The sequence below is a fragment of the Ctenopharyngodon idella genome, chromosome 3 (assembly GCF_019924925.1).
Source record: "Ctenopharyngodon idella isolate HZGC_01 chromosome 3, HZGC01, whole genome shotgun sequence".
Lineage (NCBI taxonomy): Eukaryota > Metazoa > Chordata > Actinopteri > Cypriniformes > Xenocyprididae > Ctenopharyngodon > Ctenopharyngodon idella.
Window position 1 is genome coordinate 55,550,703 of NC_067222.1, and position 16,145 is coordinate 55,566,847.

The following is a 16,145-nucleotide window of genomic DNA, read 5'->3' on the forward strand; positions in this document are numbered from 1 at the left end:
TGATGTTGAAACATGTAATACTTATTTTGTTGTGGGACACAAAAGGCATTTTCTCAGATATAGGACCAGAAAATACACTAAAACGCAACATAAATTCACAAAATACATCAGTTTAATTAGTTTGCTGTAATACACATCTTTAGAATCCATACGACTGCGAGGAACAGATCAAAATTCAATTCTTAATATTCAGCATTCCTTATATCGTAAATGTCAAATCCCGCACTCGTTATGAATTAAAAAATTGCCATCACAAAAAGCTTGACACAACACATTTTACGGCAGTGATATCACTTATTGGCTCTTGCCTGCTTTGTCACAGATTGCAACATGCTGTGAAGTGACGCGGGATAACGTTTTCAGTGATTATAACTTAAATTGTGCTCTGATACAAAACTATTATATATCACCAGAGAGGACTGCAGCACATCATCATTCAGACTACTATTGGTACTGCTTTTGACATTTTCACAGTAAAGAAATTGTGAGAAATTGAGAATTGAAAGTACATTATTCCAAAATTGATTACACTTTTCTGTCTGTTATGCTTTTCATTACAAATCTACATACTTTTAAAAAAATGGTTATGGGTAGGTTTAAAGGTTTGAGTGGCTCAAAATATCTTTTTAATGCTATATTGTTACCTAAATTGTCATTTTCCTAAGCATTTCTGTCTATTACAATGTTCCTTTTATATTCTCTATAAAATGGTTATGTTTGGGTTTGGGGTAGGGATTAGGGATATAACATTTATCTATAAAATGGTAAAGGGAAATTATACAGATATCTTTATGATATAAAAGATTTGTAAATTTTTTTGTTTTGTTTGTTTTTTTAATTTTTATCTGTAAAAGCGTAATAATGAGTATGTTTAAATGTTGTCAGTACGTCCATGTTGTACGTTTCAGCATCTATCCATATGTACAAAAAAGTATGTTTTGTGTCTGTAAAAGTTACGTATTAATACATATATAAAAATGAGACCACTCATTAAGTGCCATAATTAATGTGGATATAACTCACTTTAGAATAGGGGGTCAAACTGTCTTTATTACACTATTTTAGCAACTTATAACTGTAAGACCTGCACATAGTTACTAGCTTATATTTTTCAGTTAACTTAATAGATGGTAAATCACTGAAATACAACTAAGTACATCACTACACAAAAATAATATATGTGACCCTGGACCACAAAACCAGTCTTTTTTGAAACTGAATAAATAAGCTTCCCATTGATGTATGGTTTGTTAGGATATGACAATATTTGGTTGAGATACAGCTATTTGAAAATCTGGAATCTGAGGTTGCAAAAAAATCAAAATATTGAGAAAATCGCCTTTAAAACCCTTTAAGACCTGAAGGCATTTTTAAAGTTGTTTAGAATTTTTTTTTTTTTTTTTTTCTGAGTGACATACACAAAAGTAAAGATTCATAACTCCAAAACTATAGCAAGGAGAGTCAAAAGGTAGATATTGTTTGATAGAATACTTACATTTTTAGAAAATGTAAATTAAATTACATTTGGACATTCTCATGATGAGAAACTGCTGATAAAAACAAACACATATATATAATTTTTATTATAATTTTACATGTCTTTTTTTATTTGACATGCAATAATTCAGGAAGGCAATAAGATAGGAGGAAAATTCTCCTACATGTGAGCTGCATCTGGATCAAATTTTGTGGTGATAGCAAAAAGTAATCAAAAGTTACAGCATTTGGAACCTATGTAGCCTTTTTGTTTAGCCCTTGATGCCGTTCCTCCATGAGGAATATCTCGTGATCGACGCAAGGTATTATGTTGATTTTGGGCTCATTTTAATCGTGAGAATCTTCTTTAAATAATACTGTGCCATTTTCTACGATCTGTGCATGTTTCATGGAGTAAAAATGCCACTTGAAATCTACTTATTTCTTTTTAGTTAAATAAATGATGAAAACATTTTTTCTATTTTATCAGCAAATGACTCTTACTCACTACTTAGGAGTTAAGCGAGAGACATAGTTTTAGCCAAATATGTTACATCACTCAGTGAGTAATATCTCGTGATCAATGAGATTATGTTGTTTTCGGGCTCATTTTAATCGTAAGAATCTGTTTGTGCAGACTCGTTAGAGGGTGAAAATGTTGGAGGCATGATCTGCATGTGTAAAGTCTCTGATTTTGTATGCAAAAAGAATTATTGCGCTACCTACTTGGTTTCAGTTTCTATTGGCTCTTAACCCTTTGATGCACAAGCTATGCATTCCCCTTCTAATGCACAACATGGGTCTAAAATGACCCGTATTCATTTCCTATGTTATTTCAATCATGGCTGAGTGATTCTTTGCTGAATCTTTGAAAGAAATGTATTTATTTATTCAGGGTATTCATTAAATTACTTGTTTTTGATTTCCACAAATCATTATGTTTTTTTTTCTTTCTTAATTTATAAACAAACACAGTTTTTGTATTTTACATCAATTTTACACATGGGTCAAAAATGATCCATTTAGAAATCTTTGATATTTGCCCATTTTTGCAAGTGAGAACATGTTTAGTGCAGAAAACTATTCACCTGCCACACATTTTACAACTCTACACAGCTTCTTTTGTATATTTAATGCATGTAAGTCTTATTATATTTCATACAATAGGCTATATATTATATTTCATAATTTATATTTTTTGTCATAAATCAATGTTATTGGTCACCCTTTATGTCTGTCAGTGTTCCTGAAAAGTAACAGTTTTGGACATACCAGGTTTCTGTCCGACAGTAACGATAGATAATAAGTATATTCTTGATCATCGGTTTGATGTGTATTTGAAAATATTCTTGTGCTTTTGATTTTATTTATCCAGAGTGTTAATATGGCTTATCTAAGTCACTCTAGATTAATGGCTGAAATGGTTGTAGAGATGCTGTGTGAAGAACAGGTCCAATAAACTGAGTAAAAAGGGGTCTTACTGGAGCGAGCATACCCCCACTCAGGACAGAACATGAAGCATCCTGAGGAGCTGCCCAGGACCTGCACCTGGTTCAACAGCTATTTCACCAGAAGATGCCTGGGCATTGCCTTGGATGTGCATTTGAAGGGTAGTGATACAAAAATTATTTTTAATCAAAAAGTAAGAAAGGAAAAAAAATAAGTATTTGTTCATTGAGGAATACCTGGAATAGTGAATGCTGAAATTAATTTATTGTGATATATGCGATATATAAAGTAAAAACACAGGTCACTTTAGACCAATGTTGTGTATGTCCAAAACTGTTACCTTTCAGGAACATTGACGTAAAGGGTGACCAAGAGCATTGATTTATGACAAAAAAAAAATATATATATTAATGATGAAATATAATATATAGACTATTGTATGAAATATAATAAGACTTACATGCATCACATATACAAAAGCAGCCATGTTGAGTTGTAAAATGTGTGGCAGGTGAAAAGTTTTCTGCAATTTGTTCCTACTTGCAAAAATTTGCAAATATCAAAGGTTTCTATATGGGTCATTTTTTACCCTGGTGTACAAAATTGGTGTAGAAATACAAAAACTGTAAAGTAATAAAGGAAAAATAATGATTTGTGGAAATAAAAAAACAAGATATTCAGTGAATACCTGGAATAATATATGATAAAATAAATTTCTTTCAAAGATTCAGTAAAGAATCACTCGGCCATGATTGAAATAACATAGAGAATGAATACGGTCATTTTAGACCCATGTTGTGCATTTGAAGGGTATTGATACAAAAATGATTTTTATTCAAAAAGTAAGCAAGGAAAAATGAAAATTACAAAGTATCTTTATTGAACATGATCTTTACTTAATATCCTAATGATTTTTGGCATAAAAGAAAAATCGATAATTTTGACCCATACAATATATTGTTGACTATTGCTACAAACATACCTGTGCGACTTAAGACTGATTTTGTGGTCCAGGGTCACATATGGTATGCTAAGTTGTAATAATGGCTAAAAGGCGTTTACTGTACATTCAGTTAATCATTCATTACTAGCTTATTTTTGTTTATTTATCACATGAATGTGGATCCTTCAATGGCTAATATGCGATTTCTATATGTTAAATTAATCATTAGTGTGGTCATACTTAACTAATGTATAATTGTAAAAAAGTTAATCATTAATTACTAGTGTATTTATGCTTAACTAATGTATAATTCTGGACCCTTAAAATAGTGTTACCTTTTTTTTTTTTTTTTTTTTTTTTGCTACATGTATATGTAATGCAAGTGCAGTTGTAATTACACTTTTTTTTTGTGCCATTTTCCTGTTGAAGATGGAGTTGCTTACCATCGGTCTTTCCCATGAGCATAGACGCCGACTCTACTAATCTTCCACAAGATGTTCAGTTTGAAACAGATAAAACTGTGAGCTTCAAGCAGAATGTCTGCATGGCGTAAGTTACAGGAATGGATGACACAATCCTTTTGATTTATCATGGAATGTTACATCAGAACAAACTATGCTAAGCAGTTTACATAGTATCTGAAAATGTTCATGTTATTATGAAAACATATTACTCTTTAATATGTCTAAATGTCTGGACATCCCACTCTTTTTCATACAGTAAGTGATGGTCAGTGCTAAAATGTATTGAAATAAGCCTAAAATAAAATAAATAAGACAGGTTGCTTAAAATTAAACTTTACAGACACTCTCTGATTCTGGCTGTTTCAGGATAGAGAATCGTAGCCTTAATAAATTTTTGAGCATGTTCCAGTCCTGGGAAGATATTGCAGACTTTCAAAAGATATATTTGATATTCAGGAAAACTGAAAGAGGTTTGGACTTTCCTTCCTTAGTGAGAATATTTATTTATTTACATGTACAAAAACTAATTTTACTAACAGAAATGTTGTGGGAAATCAGCACACTGTTTTCAACTCTTATTCCTTTAGACTGGACAGACCATGTGATGGAAGACTGGAAAACCGATAAGATGTTTGGCTATCAGTTTTTAAATGGCTGCAATCCTGTGATGATTAAGAAGTGTGAGAACATTCCAGGGAACTTTCCAGTTACACAGGAGATGGTGAATGGCTTCCTGGAGAGAGGTCTTACTCTGCAGGAAGAGTTAAAGGTCAGAAACAACAACTACTTCTCAACTGGTCTGGCCTTGGGACCCACATTTTCCCATGGTCATTGAGTCAATAGCTGAGGGAAATTAACTTGTCATTTCTTGCATATGAGTGTCATTCTGCATACCTTATTTATAACTTTAATGCCTATTAATAAGCGCTCAAGTATTATGTTGCAATATGCATATAGAATTAACAGTACTATTTAACAGCAATTTAAATGTCATTAAGATATTCAAAGGTGAACATAGCAAGCCCATTTGGTGTACCCTATTAGATTGGTGTAAGGATGATTTATTTTTGTGAGCTAATGGGAAATTAACATTATCCTGGTTCCCTTGACAAAAAGCCAATAGGATTTTAGGCAACACTTTACTTAAAGCCTTTATGTATAATGCAGAAGGGAAATGTTAAAAATAAAATTTAAAATATTAACTTTTAAATATTAAAAAATTATTAAAAAACTTTTTAATAAAAAGTCATCAGCTCTAATGTTATTTTACAAATTTATAACTTGACAATTTTCCTTTTCAGTTTGTGATGTGTTGCATAGACATCCATTTTCTCCATATTAAGATTTCAGTTCTGTGATTGGTGGTCCAGCTGTGAAATTACAGAGGGCCAAGCCATAGCAAGTCAATTAGAGATGAATTTCAAATGACAGGAAAATTGACCAATCATATCATCCATCTAAATGGGTGGGCCTTGATATCAGTTTATGATGCATTCCGCCCAGTGTGAGGAACTTGATAGAGAAAAAAAAAAAACGCTGATAAAATAGCTAGTGCTATTTGCTATGGAAACCACAAGGAACATTAATGAGGACATTGTTTCTAATTTAGGTAACGTTTTTGTAATTTAGGTTTTTGTAATAATAGTGTACCAACATATAAAGGATTTTTTTTTTATAAATTATGGGGTACATATCAGTGCATTTATACAGTATTATTTATGTATTTATTTTTGATAGCAAAAGTGCAGCTGTTTTAGTTTGGGCTTCCATTTCAAGCCAAGTAAAACTATTGCAACTTTTATTGAAATACTGGGGAAATATACTCTTGTTTCATGAAGTTGCAGGGTAAGTACAATAAAAACACACACAATCTGATATCACTGACTCAGAAACCTTTATTTCAAAAACAACTTCAACAATTCAAAACCAATTTACAACACTTCTTATTTATTTAAAACAATTTTTTAAGTCCTGACAGAAAGTAGCATGTTTGCTATTCTGTATTATGTATTAAAAGAAAACACATTACACACAGAAATGTCCTCGCCCATTACTCATCTTTTACCCTCATGTCATCCGAGGTCTATATGACTCTTTCTTCAGATGAACACAAACGAAGGTTTTTAGAAAAATAATCTCTGCTAATGGAAGCTCATGGGTTCCTAAAAGTTGAAGCATCAAACAGCATATATAGCAATAACAATGGCAATCCATGCGACCCCAATGGATGAATCAATGTCTTCTGAAGTAAAATAAGTGTTTGTAAGAAAAATACTTTTTAAACTGTGGACTATCGTTTCCGACCAACTGTCACCTGCGTGTGCATGAGAGGGTTGAGTTCACACTTGACTTAAGCGTTTCACAACAGGTTTACATCAAATGTGAACTCAACTCTCATGCTGGTGACTGTCACGTTCACCAGCTGGAGTGCCCATGAGTTCCTCCAGAGGGCACTCCTTCCCACCTTTGTTGTTCTCCCATTATGAACTACATTCCACACAATCCTGTGCCTGGACTCATTATGATTTAATTTCTCCCACCTGTTGATCATTTACTGGTTTCAGATTGCCTATTTAAGCTCTTGTGTTTTAGTCATGGGTCATGATTCGTTGTTTGTATTTATTTCTCTGTTGGGGTTCATGGATGTCTTGTTCCTTCCTTCGTTGTCTTTGGATTATGTTCCTGCTTCTTTGTGTGGACTATTTGCCAGTTTCCAGGTTTGGAGTGTCTTTGTTTTTTGCCCTTTGTTATTAAACTTTGTGTGCATTTGGATTCTTTCTCTGCCTTGTCTCTTCAAACACGTTACAGTGCCAGTTGGTCGGAAGTGAAAAGATGAGTAAATTATGAGAACATTTCTGGGTGTACTGTATTTTCTTTTAATACATAATACAGAATAGCAAAAGACATACTACATTAAACAAGAGGGTAACAATCACCCCTTTAATTTACAGCCCACAGATGTCACACTTACACTGTAACTACATGAAACAAGAGGGTAACAACCACTACTTATAGTTTTACTTGGCTTGAAACACAGAAGCCCAAACTAAAACAGCTGCACTTTTGCCATTTAAAAAAAAAAAAAAAAAAAAAAAAAAAATAATAATGCTATTTTAATACTAGTATAAATGCAGTGATATGTGCCCTGTAATTTAAAAAAAAAAAAAAAAGTCTTTATGTATTGGTACACTATTATTACAAAAATCTAAGCAGTATATGTTTTTGCTAAATTGCTCACAAACAAAAGGTTGTTGCTTATAATAGTAGAATAAATTCCCCTTAGTTCTTATTTACTTAGAGTATAAATAATTTGTTAATTTTCCTGGTTGTTACCCCTTTATTCCCATATTGACAGCATCAATAAAAAAGCTAAAGCTTTACGGCTGGAATTGTTCGCTGTTTGGCTGTTATTTAAAATCTAATAGGTTATGTGACTGATTGACTGACTGCAACTGTTTTATATATCATCCCCTTGGAATTATAAGGTTCCATCTGCATTCTGAACAGTTTTGAGATATTGAGCTTCAAAGTTTTTGCATTCCATTCGACTTTGTAGATAGAACTATCTTTTTGTTTTCTAAATAAAAAGTCCCAAAATGTACACAACATTAAAAAAAGAATCACATAATGTACACCGATCAGAAATAACATTATGACCACCTTCCTAATATTGTGTTGGTCACCCTTTTGCTGCCAAAACAGCAAAAACTGGAATTTAGAGGCCAAGTCAACATCTCAAACTCGTCGTTGTGCTCCCCAACCACTCCTGCACCATTTTTGCTTTGTGGCAGGGCACATTATCCTGCTGAAAGAGGCCACAACATCCAGATAGAACCTTATAATTACAAGGTGACAAGATGTTAAGCTTTAGTTAAGAAAACAGTTGTTTTGGTCTGAGAGCTGTCATAATGCATCAGCTTACATATGTTGGTTTTGGGCCAGTTGTCACCATATGCCACTGAAATGATGAGCCTGGTCTGTTTGTTTGGCTTGTGTTTTAATGCATTATACCAGGGGTGTCCGAACTCGGTCCCGGAGATTCACTGTCCTGCAGAGTTTGGCTCCAACTTGCCTCAACACTCTTGCCTGGAAGTTTCGGTAACACTTTCTATGAAGACCGGTTTGTAAAGAATTATAGCCCCATTTATACTTATATAAGTAAGTATTACTATTCTATAAATATATTTATAAAGACTCATTAAGACCTACACTGCATTATAAGAACAGTTATAGTTACCTTTATATTATTTTTTATAATTACGTATAAGCCATAAATTTGCTTTTTCAATGTGCATTTTCATAATCCATTATACACTGATTTATAAATGATCATATATATAACAGTTCCAGAGACACTGTATTAATTAGTTATCATTTATGTCTTTAATGGCTAATGTTTGCATTAGAGGTCATGAATGGTAATTTTGATTTGTTAAAATCTATATCTCCTCAGCCATATGCATGGGATTGCTTATAGCAGTTTGAAATTAAACTTTAAAAAATGTTTCAGTGTTTTACTAGTATGTAACATTTAAAAAAATCAACTGTTTGAATTAAATTAATTGTTCATTAGTTACATTTACAAGTAAACAACTTAAAATGTATGATGAGCACATCTTCATGATTTCTTAACATTTGTTGTAGGAAAATTGAATCCTGTGTTTTCACTTTACTTAAAGCCAACAATGATGCGTACTGTATTATCACTCACAATAAGTATTTATAAAAACACAACACGGGTATTAATAACAATATATTCACGTATTTGACAGAAATAAATCTGAATTACAAAAAAGTTATTGTAACTATAATACAATAACATTATAGCGATGCAGGTTGCATCTTTATAAATACATTCATGGAACCATACGACTGACTAATTAATACTTATAAATAAGTGTAATGGGTTATGAACATATGCATTGAAAAAGAAAATGCATGACTTATAAGTAATTATGAAAATAATATAAATGTTATATAACATTGGCCTCTAATATAAACTATAACTGTTCTTATAATGCATTATAGGTCTTAATGAGTCTTTATAAATATGTTTATAAAATAGTAATACTTATAAATAAATATAAATGGAGCTATAAATCATTATAAAAAATAATAAAGTGTTACCGAAGTTTGTAGTATGACTAGTAAGAGCTTGATTAGCTGGTTCAGGTGGCCCTCCAGAAGCAGAATTGGTCACCCCTGCATTATACTTTCTAAAGGAATAGTAATGAATAGATAAGTATTACAATGTATTATAACGTCTCGGTTACGTATGTAACCCTCGTTCCTTGAAGGAGGGAACGGAGACGTATGTCAGTAGTGACCAACGAATTGGGATATCGCCAGAGAGCCCTATCAGCTTCGAGTGAACTAAAACAAGCCAATGGAATTGGTGTGCGATATTGCATAATGTGCACCGCCCTCGCCTGGCGGGTATAAATATGAAAGCGGATGCAATCGCACTCTGTTTTTCGCTGAGAAGACAACCTGAGTCTGCACTACAGCGAAGGCACAGGAACTGTGGCGACGGGACGTACGTCTCCGTTCCCTCCTTCAACTCCATATGACCGAATGAAAGGGAACGTAACCGAGACGTTCCCTTTCGGTCATATGGAGTCCCTGGGATGGCTCCAGCCTAGAGACAGGGGGAGACTCATCTGACAGGTGACAGCAGAGCTGGCTCTGCTAAGGGAAAGACACAGGCTCACCGTAGGGAGTTGACCATGGACAATACACATATGGGACCACTCACGTGGAGGGGTCGCAACATATGGCACCCAGCCAAACGTCAACGTCAGTGACGGACATCTGGCCTAGCATCAGACACTCCGCAATGTCCGAACCGCAAGGGGAGGTGGAGGAAACTCGACAGGGTTCGCCAGGCGGGGAACTCGCTGGAGCAAATGGATGCACGTATCCAGCCCAGGGGGCGGGAATGGCATAGCAAGCCGACACTAGAACAGGTCCTTCACATCACCGGCTAGTGGAAGCGAGTACACGGGAAGATACCGAAGGCTATAGAATCTAGCGAACGTGTTAGGTGTCGCCCAGCCTGCAGCTCTACATATATCTGTCAGCGAGGTGCCGTGCGCCAGCGCCCAGGAAGAGGCCACTGCTCTAGTGGAGTGGGCTCTCAACCCGAGCGGGCAAGGCACGCCTTGGGACTGATAAGCCAAGGCGATGGCATCCACTATCCAGTGGGCCATCCTCTGCTTGGAGACAGTCTTTCCTTTCTGCTGGCCTCCGTAACAGATGAAGAGCTGATCTGAGGTCCTAAATCTTCGCGTTCTGTCCACGTACAGGCGCAGAGTGCGGACGGGACAGAGCAAAGCCAGGGCTGGGTCTGCCTCCTCCGAGGGCAGCGCTTGCAGGTTCACTACCTGATCTCTGAAGGGAGTGATGTAAGAAAGATGTAAGTACCAGAGAGAGATCCCAAGAGGGTATAGAGGGAGGGCGAGGCGGATTCAGTCTCCTTGCCCCCCTCAGGAACCTGACGATCAGGTCATGCTTCCCCAAAGACTTGCCATCGACTGCATCAGGATGTGCGGCAATAGCGGCAACATACACCTTGAGGGTGGAGGGAGACAGCCTTCGCTCCAAGCCCTCTTGCAGAAAGGAAAGCACTGACCTGACCGAACATGATCGGGGGTCCTCTCAGTGAGAGGAACACCATTCGACGAACAGGTTCTACTTCAACGCATAGAGGTTCCTCATAGAAGGACCTCTAGCAGAAGTGATAGTGTCTTCAACCGACTGGGGTAGATCACTTAGAACCTCCGCGTCCTGTCCAGGGACCAGACATGAAGTTTCCAAAGGTCTGGACGCGGGTGCCATAGGGTGCCCCGTCTCTGAGTCAGAAGGTCCTTCCTCAGAGAAATGGGCCAAGGAGGTGCTGTCGCGAGGAACGTCAGTTCCGAAAACCAGGTCCGAGTGGGCCAATACGGAGCCACTAGCAAGACCTGCTCCTCATCCTCCCTGACTTTGCACAGGAGCTGTGCTGTGCGCCAGAGCATACTTATTGGTCTACCTTAAGCGTAGCCATCGCTTGACCAACTGAGCGAGCCGTTACCTTAGTCGCCCGGAGGGCGAAGTCGGTAGCGGCGCGCAGCTCCCCCAGCAGCTGTTGGTCAAGACCACCCTGGGGCATGTCCATTAGTGCTTTGGCCTGGACCTGAAGTAGGGCCATGGCATGCAAGGCAGAGGCGGCCTGTCCACAGGCTCTGTAAGCTTTCTCTGTCAAGCTCGACGAGAATTTACAGGCCCAGGGTGGGAGACGCGGTTCACCGCACCAGCCGGCGGCCGTTGGACACGGTTGCATCGCGACAGCTCGCTCGACTGGGGGGATCCCAGCGTATCTCTTAGCCTCCCCGCCATCCAGAGTGGTGAAGGCGGAAGAGGGACCAGGCCTGACACGAACACTATACGGCGTTCTCCAAAACTTGGTCACCTCCTCACCCTTCGGGACGCGGTGGAGGATTCCAGACAAGCCTGACCTTCTCGGCGGCCCGGGAAAGCATAGCCGTCAACTCGGGATTGGGCTCAGGCAATGCTACAGTCACAGAGGGAGGCAGCGCAGCCTAATCTTCATCTCCCGAGGACTCCAGCTCACCTTCCGATGCCACGATCGATATCTGCTCATCCGCCGGTGCACCGAAGGAAACGGCTGGCCGCTCGACAAAGACTCACAACTTCGCTGTAGGGTGCCTTAACACCAGCACGCTGAAACAAAGGCTCTTCAAAGGCTTGAAGTTTCACTCTCAGTCAATAGCAGGAACACAACAGGTTGGCTCAGAAGCAAAAGACAGAGTGCGATTGCATCCGCTTCCGTATTTATACCCGCCGGGCGGCGGCGGTGCGCATTATGCAAATATCGCATGCCAATTCCATTGGCTTGTTTTAGTTCACTCGAAGCTGATAGGGCTCTCTGGCAATATCCCAATTCGTCGGTCACTACTGACGTACGTCGAACGTGACTGACTGAAAGGGAACTGTAGTTACAATTGTTCATGAGAAGTGCATTATAAGATGTATTAAAATTCATAATTAATGCATTACAACTACTTTTATAGTGCATTATTTGCAAAGGCTTTAAAGGGTTAGTTGACCCAAAAATGAAATTTCTGTCATTAATACCCTCATGTTGTTCCACTTCCATAAGACCTTCATTACAAATTAAGATATTTTTGATGAAATCCGAAGGCTCAGTGAGGCCTCTATTGCCAGCAATGCCATGTGTACTTCTCAAGATCCACAAAAGGTACTAAAAACATATTTAAATCAGTTCATGTGAGTACAGTGGTTCTACCTTAATATTATAAAGCGACGAGAAAACTTTTTGTGCACCAAAAAAACAAAATAATGACTTTTCAACAATACCTAGTGATGGGCGATTTCAAAACACTGCTTCATGAAGCTTCGAATCTTTTGTTTCGAATCAGTTGTTCGGAGTGCCAAAGTCACGTGATTTCAGCAGTTTGGTGGTTTGATATGCGATCCGAATCACTGATTCAAAACAAAAGATTTGTAAATCTCGGAAGCAGTGTTTTGAAATCGGCCATCACTAGATAGATCGTACAAAAAGTATTCTCGTCTCGTATTAAGGCAGAACCACTGTACTCACATGAACTGTTTTAAATATGTCTTTAGTACTTTTCTGGATCTTGAGAGGTTCGGTGGCATTGCTGTGAATGCAGGCCTCACTGAGCCATCAGATTTAATCAAAAATATCTTAATTTGTGTTCTGAAGGTCTTACGGGTGTGGAACAGCATGAGGGTGAGTGATAAATGACATTGTTGTCATTTTTGGGTGAACTAACCCTTTAAAGTTTTAATGGATGTTTTTCATTGACTTTTGTAATATTGCAGAAAAAAAGCTATGTAACAAAGTTCAGGATTCTTAAGCATTTTGTTCAGTACAATAATCTTCACAAATGAAAACCACATTTATGAATTTTAAAGCCTAAATACAATCACCAGAATTAAAAAGCTAATGTTAGTTTATAAACTAAATATACCATGTTTACATGTCTACATCATCACCATCATTAAAGTTCAATGCACTACAATAAAAAAATAAAAAAAACTCTGCACTTGGAAAATACCATAAATTGTTAAATCTACAAGTTGAAAAGTTTATAAGGACATGAAGATAAAAATATAGAGGCAGTAAAAGCGGACTGATAACATGATGATGATTAATGTCCTCGTCAACTGCTGTAGCCTCATATAGCCATGTTGTTGCAGCCACCTTAATTAAGACAAGTAAAAGCTTCAAAAAACTATCATATATACTAACAGTATATATTTTTGGTTTTTCCCTTATCTGACCCATTCATTTTAGGTCTTAGATTCTCTAATGAGCTGATGAGTTGAATCAGATGTGTTCAATTATAAAGAGTTAAAAAATGTGTAGTGTTGGTGTGACTCCTGAACAGGGTAGGGAAACAATGACAGTGTTTCCATTAACCGACATTATGCGACTAAAACTCTCGTGATGAGTCCTTTTTATCTTGCGATAAGTCATTTTACAAAAGATACTTCTTTCTGCCACGGCTTCTAGAAGCCCTTTTCCCTCCTATATATGCTTCCCTGGGTGCTTCTCAATGCTCCAATGGATGCGTCCTCATTTCTTCACTCCATCCTCCAGCCTGTGACCTAGAAACCAATCAAAGAAAATCTCGAAGGTCATTGTAATTCTATAAATACCATATCAATTCTATAAATGCACGGTGAGGAGGTGAGGAACGAGGAGGCGAGGATGCACAGGTGCATAGACATCTAATACTATTAATTTCTATTATGTTAATTATTGTTAATAGATTAATACTATTAGTATTAAATGTCAAAATTTAATAACACAAGGGACCCCAGATCATCCTCCTGTTGCATCTATGGGGTGAAGCTGAGGTGCGAGGAAAGAGATGCATAAATAAGAAAAGAAAAGCATCCCTCTTTCATCTTCTATACAAACATAAAGTGCTATCTTTAAAGAATGATGATGTGACTGTACATCAGGTGACCTGTAAATGTGAAAAAACTGTTTCCATTGCAGTTTTGCAAAATATTCCTTTTTCGAATTGCCTGACAAACCACCTCATGTGAAAACTTTTTTGCAATATTTGGGAGTTTTTGCGAATTTCACGCATTTCCATTGATTGTAATTACAATTTGCACAATTTGAAGGATGATGGAAACACAGCTATTAGCTTGTTTAAGCAAGACACATGTAACCCACAGCAACACGTAATGGCAACAATGTCTCAGACTCACAGACATGTAAAAATAAGAAGTTTTCTGACTCTTTTTTCCCCCCTTATATTAATTAGAATTCAAATGCATTTTGTTATTCTGATATAACTTATTTTTGGCTGGGTTTAGAACTACAAAAATAAATCATTCCCGCACCACTCTTATGGGTTTTGACATTGGTTTTGACACATGCAGTTAATATAATGTCAGAGAAGGATCAATTGTGTTTGAAGGATGGGTAAGTTGGGCTGCACACAAATATCAGCACACCATCATTATCTAATGATTAGCTAATGATTAATTAAAGCAGACAATTCGAAGTTGAAATACATGGCTTCAAGCCATTTTGGTAATTAACGTATTAATTTACACTATTAGTTAACACAATATGTTATTAAGGAAGTAATACATTATGACTATACTTAATACATTATTTAATCTATTATTCAGATAGAATCTTTACTAGTTGCTGATGCAGTAAAAATTAATTAATGGTTTAGTTATTTATGAGTCATACTCTAACACACGTTTATCTGCGCATTAGTTAAGTATGAATTAATGCATATTAGTACACCCGCATTGTAAAGTGTTACCAGAACTTTTAGTGAAATTGTTGACCTTTGACAAATTTTTAAATGAAAAGGCATCTAAAGAACACTGACTTAAAACCCTTTTGGTAACACTTTACAATAAGGTTCAATAGTTAAACATTAGTTAATGTATTAACTAACATGAACTAACCATGAGAAATACATTTGTTACTGTATTTACTAATGTTCGTTAATGTTAGTTAACAGTTGTTCATAGTTTGTTCATGTTAGTTCAAAGTGCATTAACTAATGTTAACAAGATTTTAATAATGTATTAGTAAATGTTGAAATTAACATTAACAAAGATTAATAAATGCTGTAGAAGTGCAGTTCATTATTAGTTCATGTTAACTAATGTTAACTAATGAACCTTATTGTAAAGTGTCACCACACTTTTAATAGTTGGTTGGCTATCAAAGCCAAATGCAAGAATTTTTTTTTTTTTTTTTCATATTTATTATGTTAGTTTCCTACTGTATGTTCAAAAACACCAAAATAATGAACAGTAAATTCTGTGACATCAGTGGATGGTTACAAATCTAATAAAAGCACCTATGTTTTTACAGGCAGGAAATATTTACATAGCAGACTATGAAATACTGGAGGGTGTGCCAGCCAATACCAAAGACTCAAAGACTCACCAGTATTTGGCTGCACCCATTTGCCTTCTGTACAAGAACACATTTAACCATATTGTGCCAATTGCCATTCAGGTATCTATCTTATATACAATTGTATTTTAGATTTATATAGATATGAAGAGTTGAAGAAATAGAAATAAATGCACAGCAAAATCTCAAGGGGGTATTCCAGAAAGCAGTGTTATCTTACCATCAAATATACACTCTAGGTTAACCCAAACCTTGCTTACTCGAGGTATGCTGGTTACAGTAACACGTTCGGGAGTAAGTTCAGCCAACCCAGTCAACAGAACAATGAATTGTAGAAGTCATCATGGAAACAAACACTAAG

General features: G+C 36.4%; 2 protein-coding genes across 4 annotated transcripts in view; both read left to right on the plus strand.

The window, feature by feature from the left end:
- Positions 1–16,145, plus strand: part of LOC127508751 (NACHT, LRR and PYD domains-containing protein 3-like) — a 360,258-nt gene that overhangs the window by 206,844 nt on the left and 137,269 nt on the right. The gene's annotated exons all lie outside the window — the stretch shown is intronic.
- The window catches only part of LOC127508776 (polyunsaturated fatty acid 5-lipoxygenase-like), an 86,883-nt gene that overhangs the window by 33,824 nt on the left and 36,914 nt on the right, over positions 1–16,145 (plus strand). Inside the window, exons 4-7 of the mRNA XM_051887147.1 lie at positions 4,298–4,417; positions 4,699–4,802; positions 4,920–5,101; positions 15,740–15,886. Of these exons, the coding sequence (XP_051743107.1) occupies positions 4,298–4,417; positions 4,699–4,802; positions 4,920–5,101; positions 15,740–15,886 (553 nt within the window). The remainder of the gene's footprint in view (positions 1–4,297; positions 4,418–4,698; positions 4,803–4,919; positions 5,102–15,739; positions 15,887–16,145) is intronic.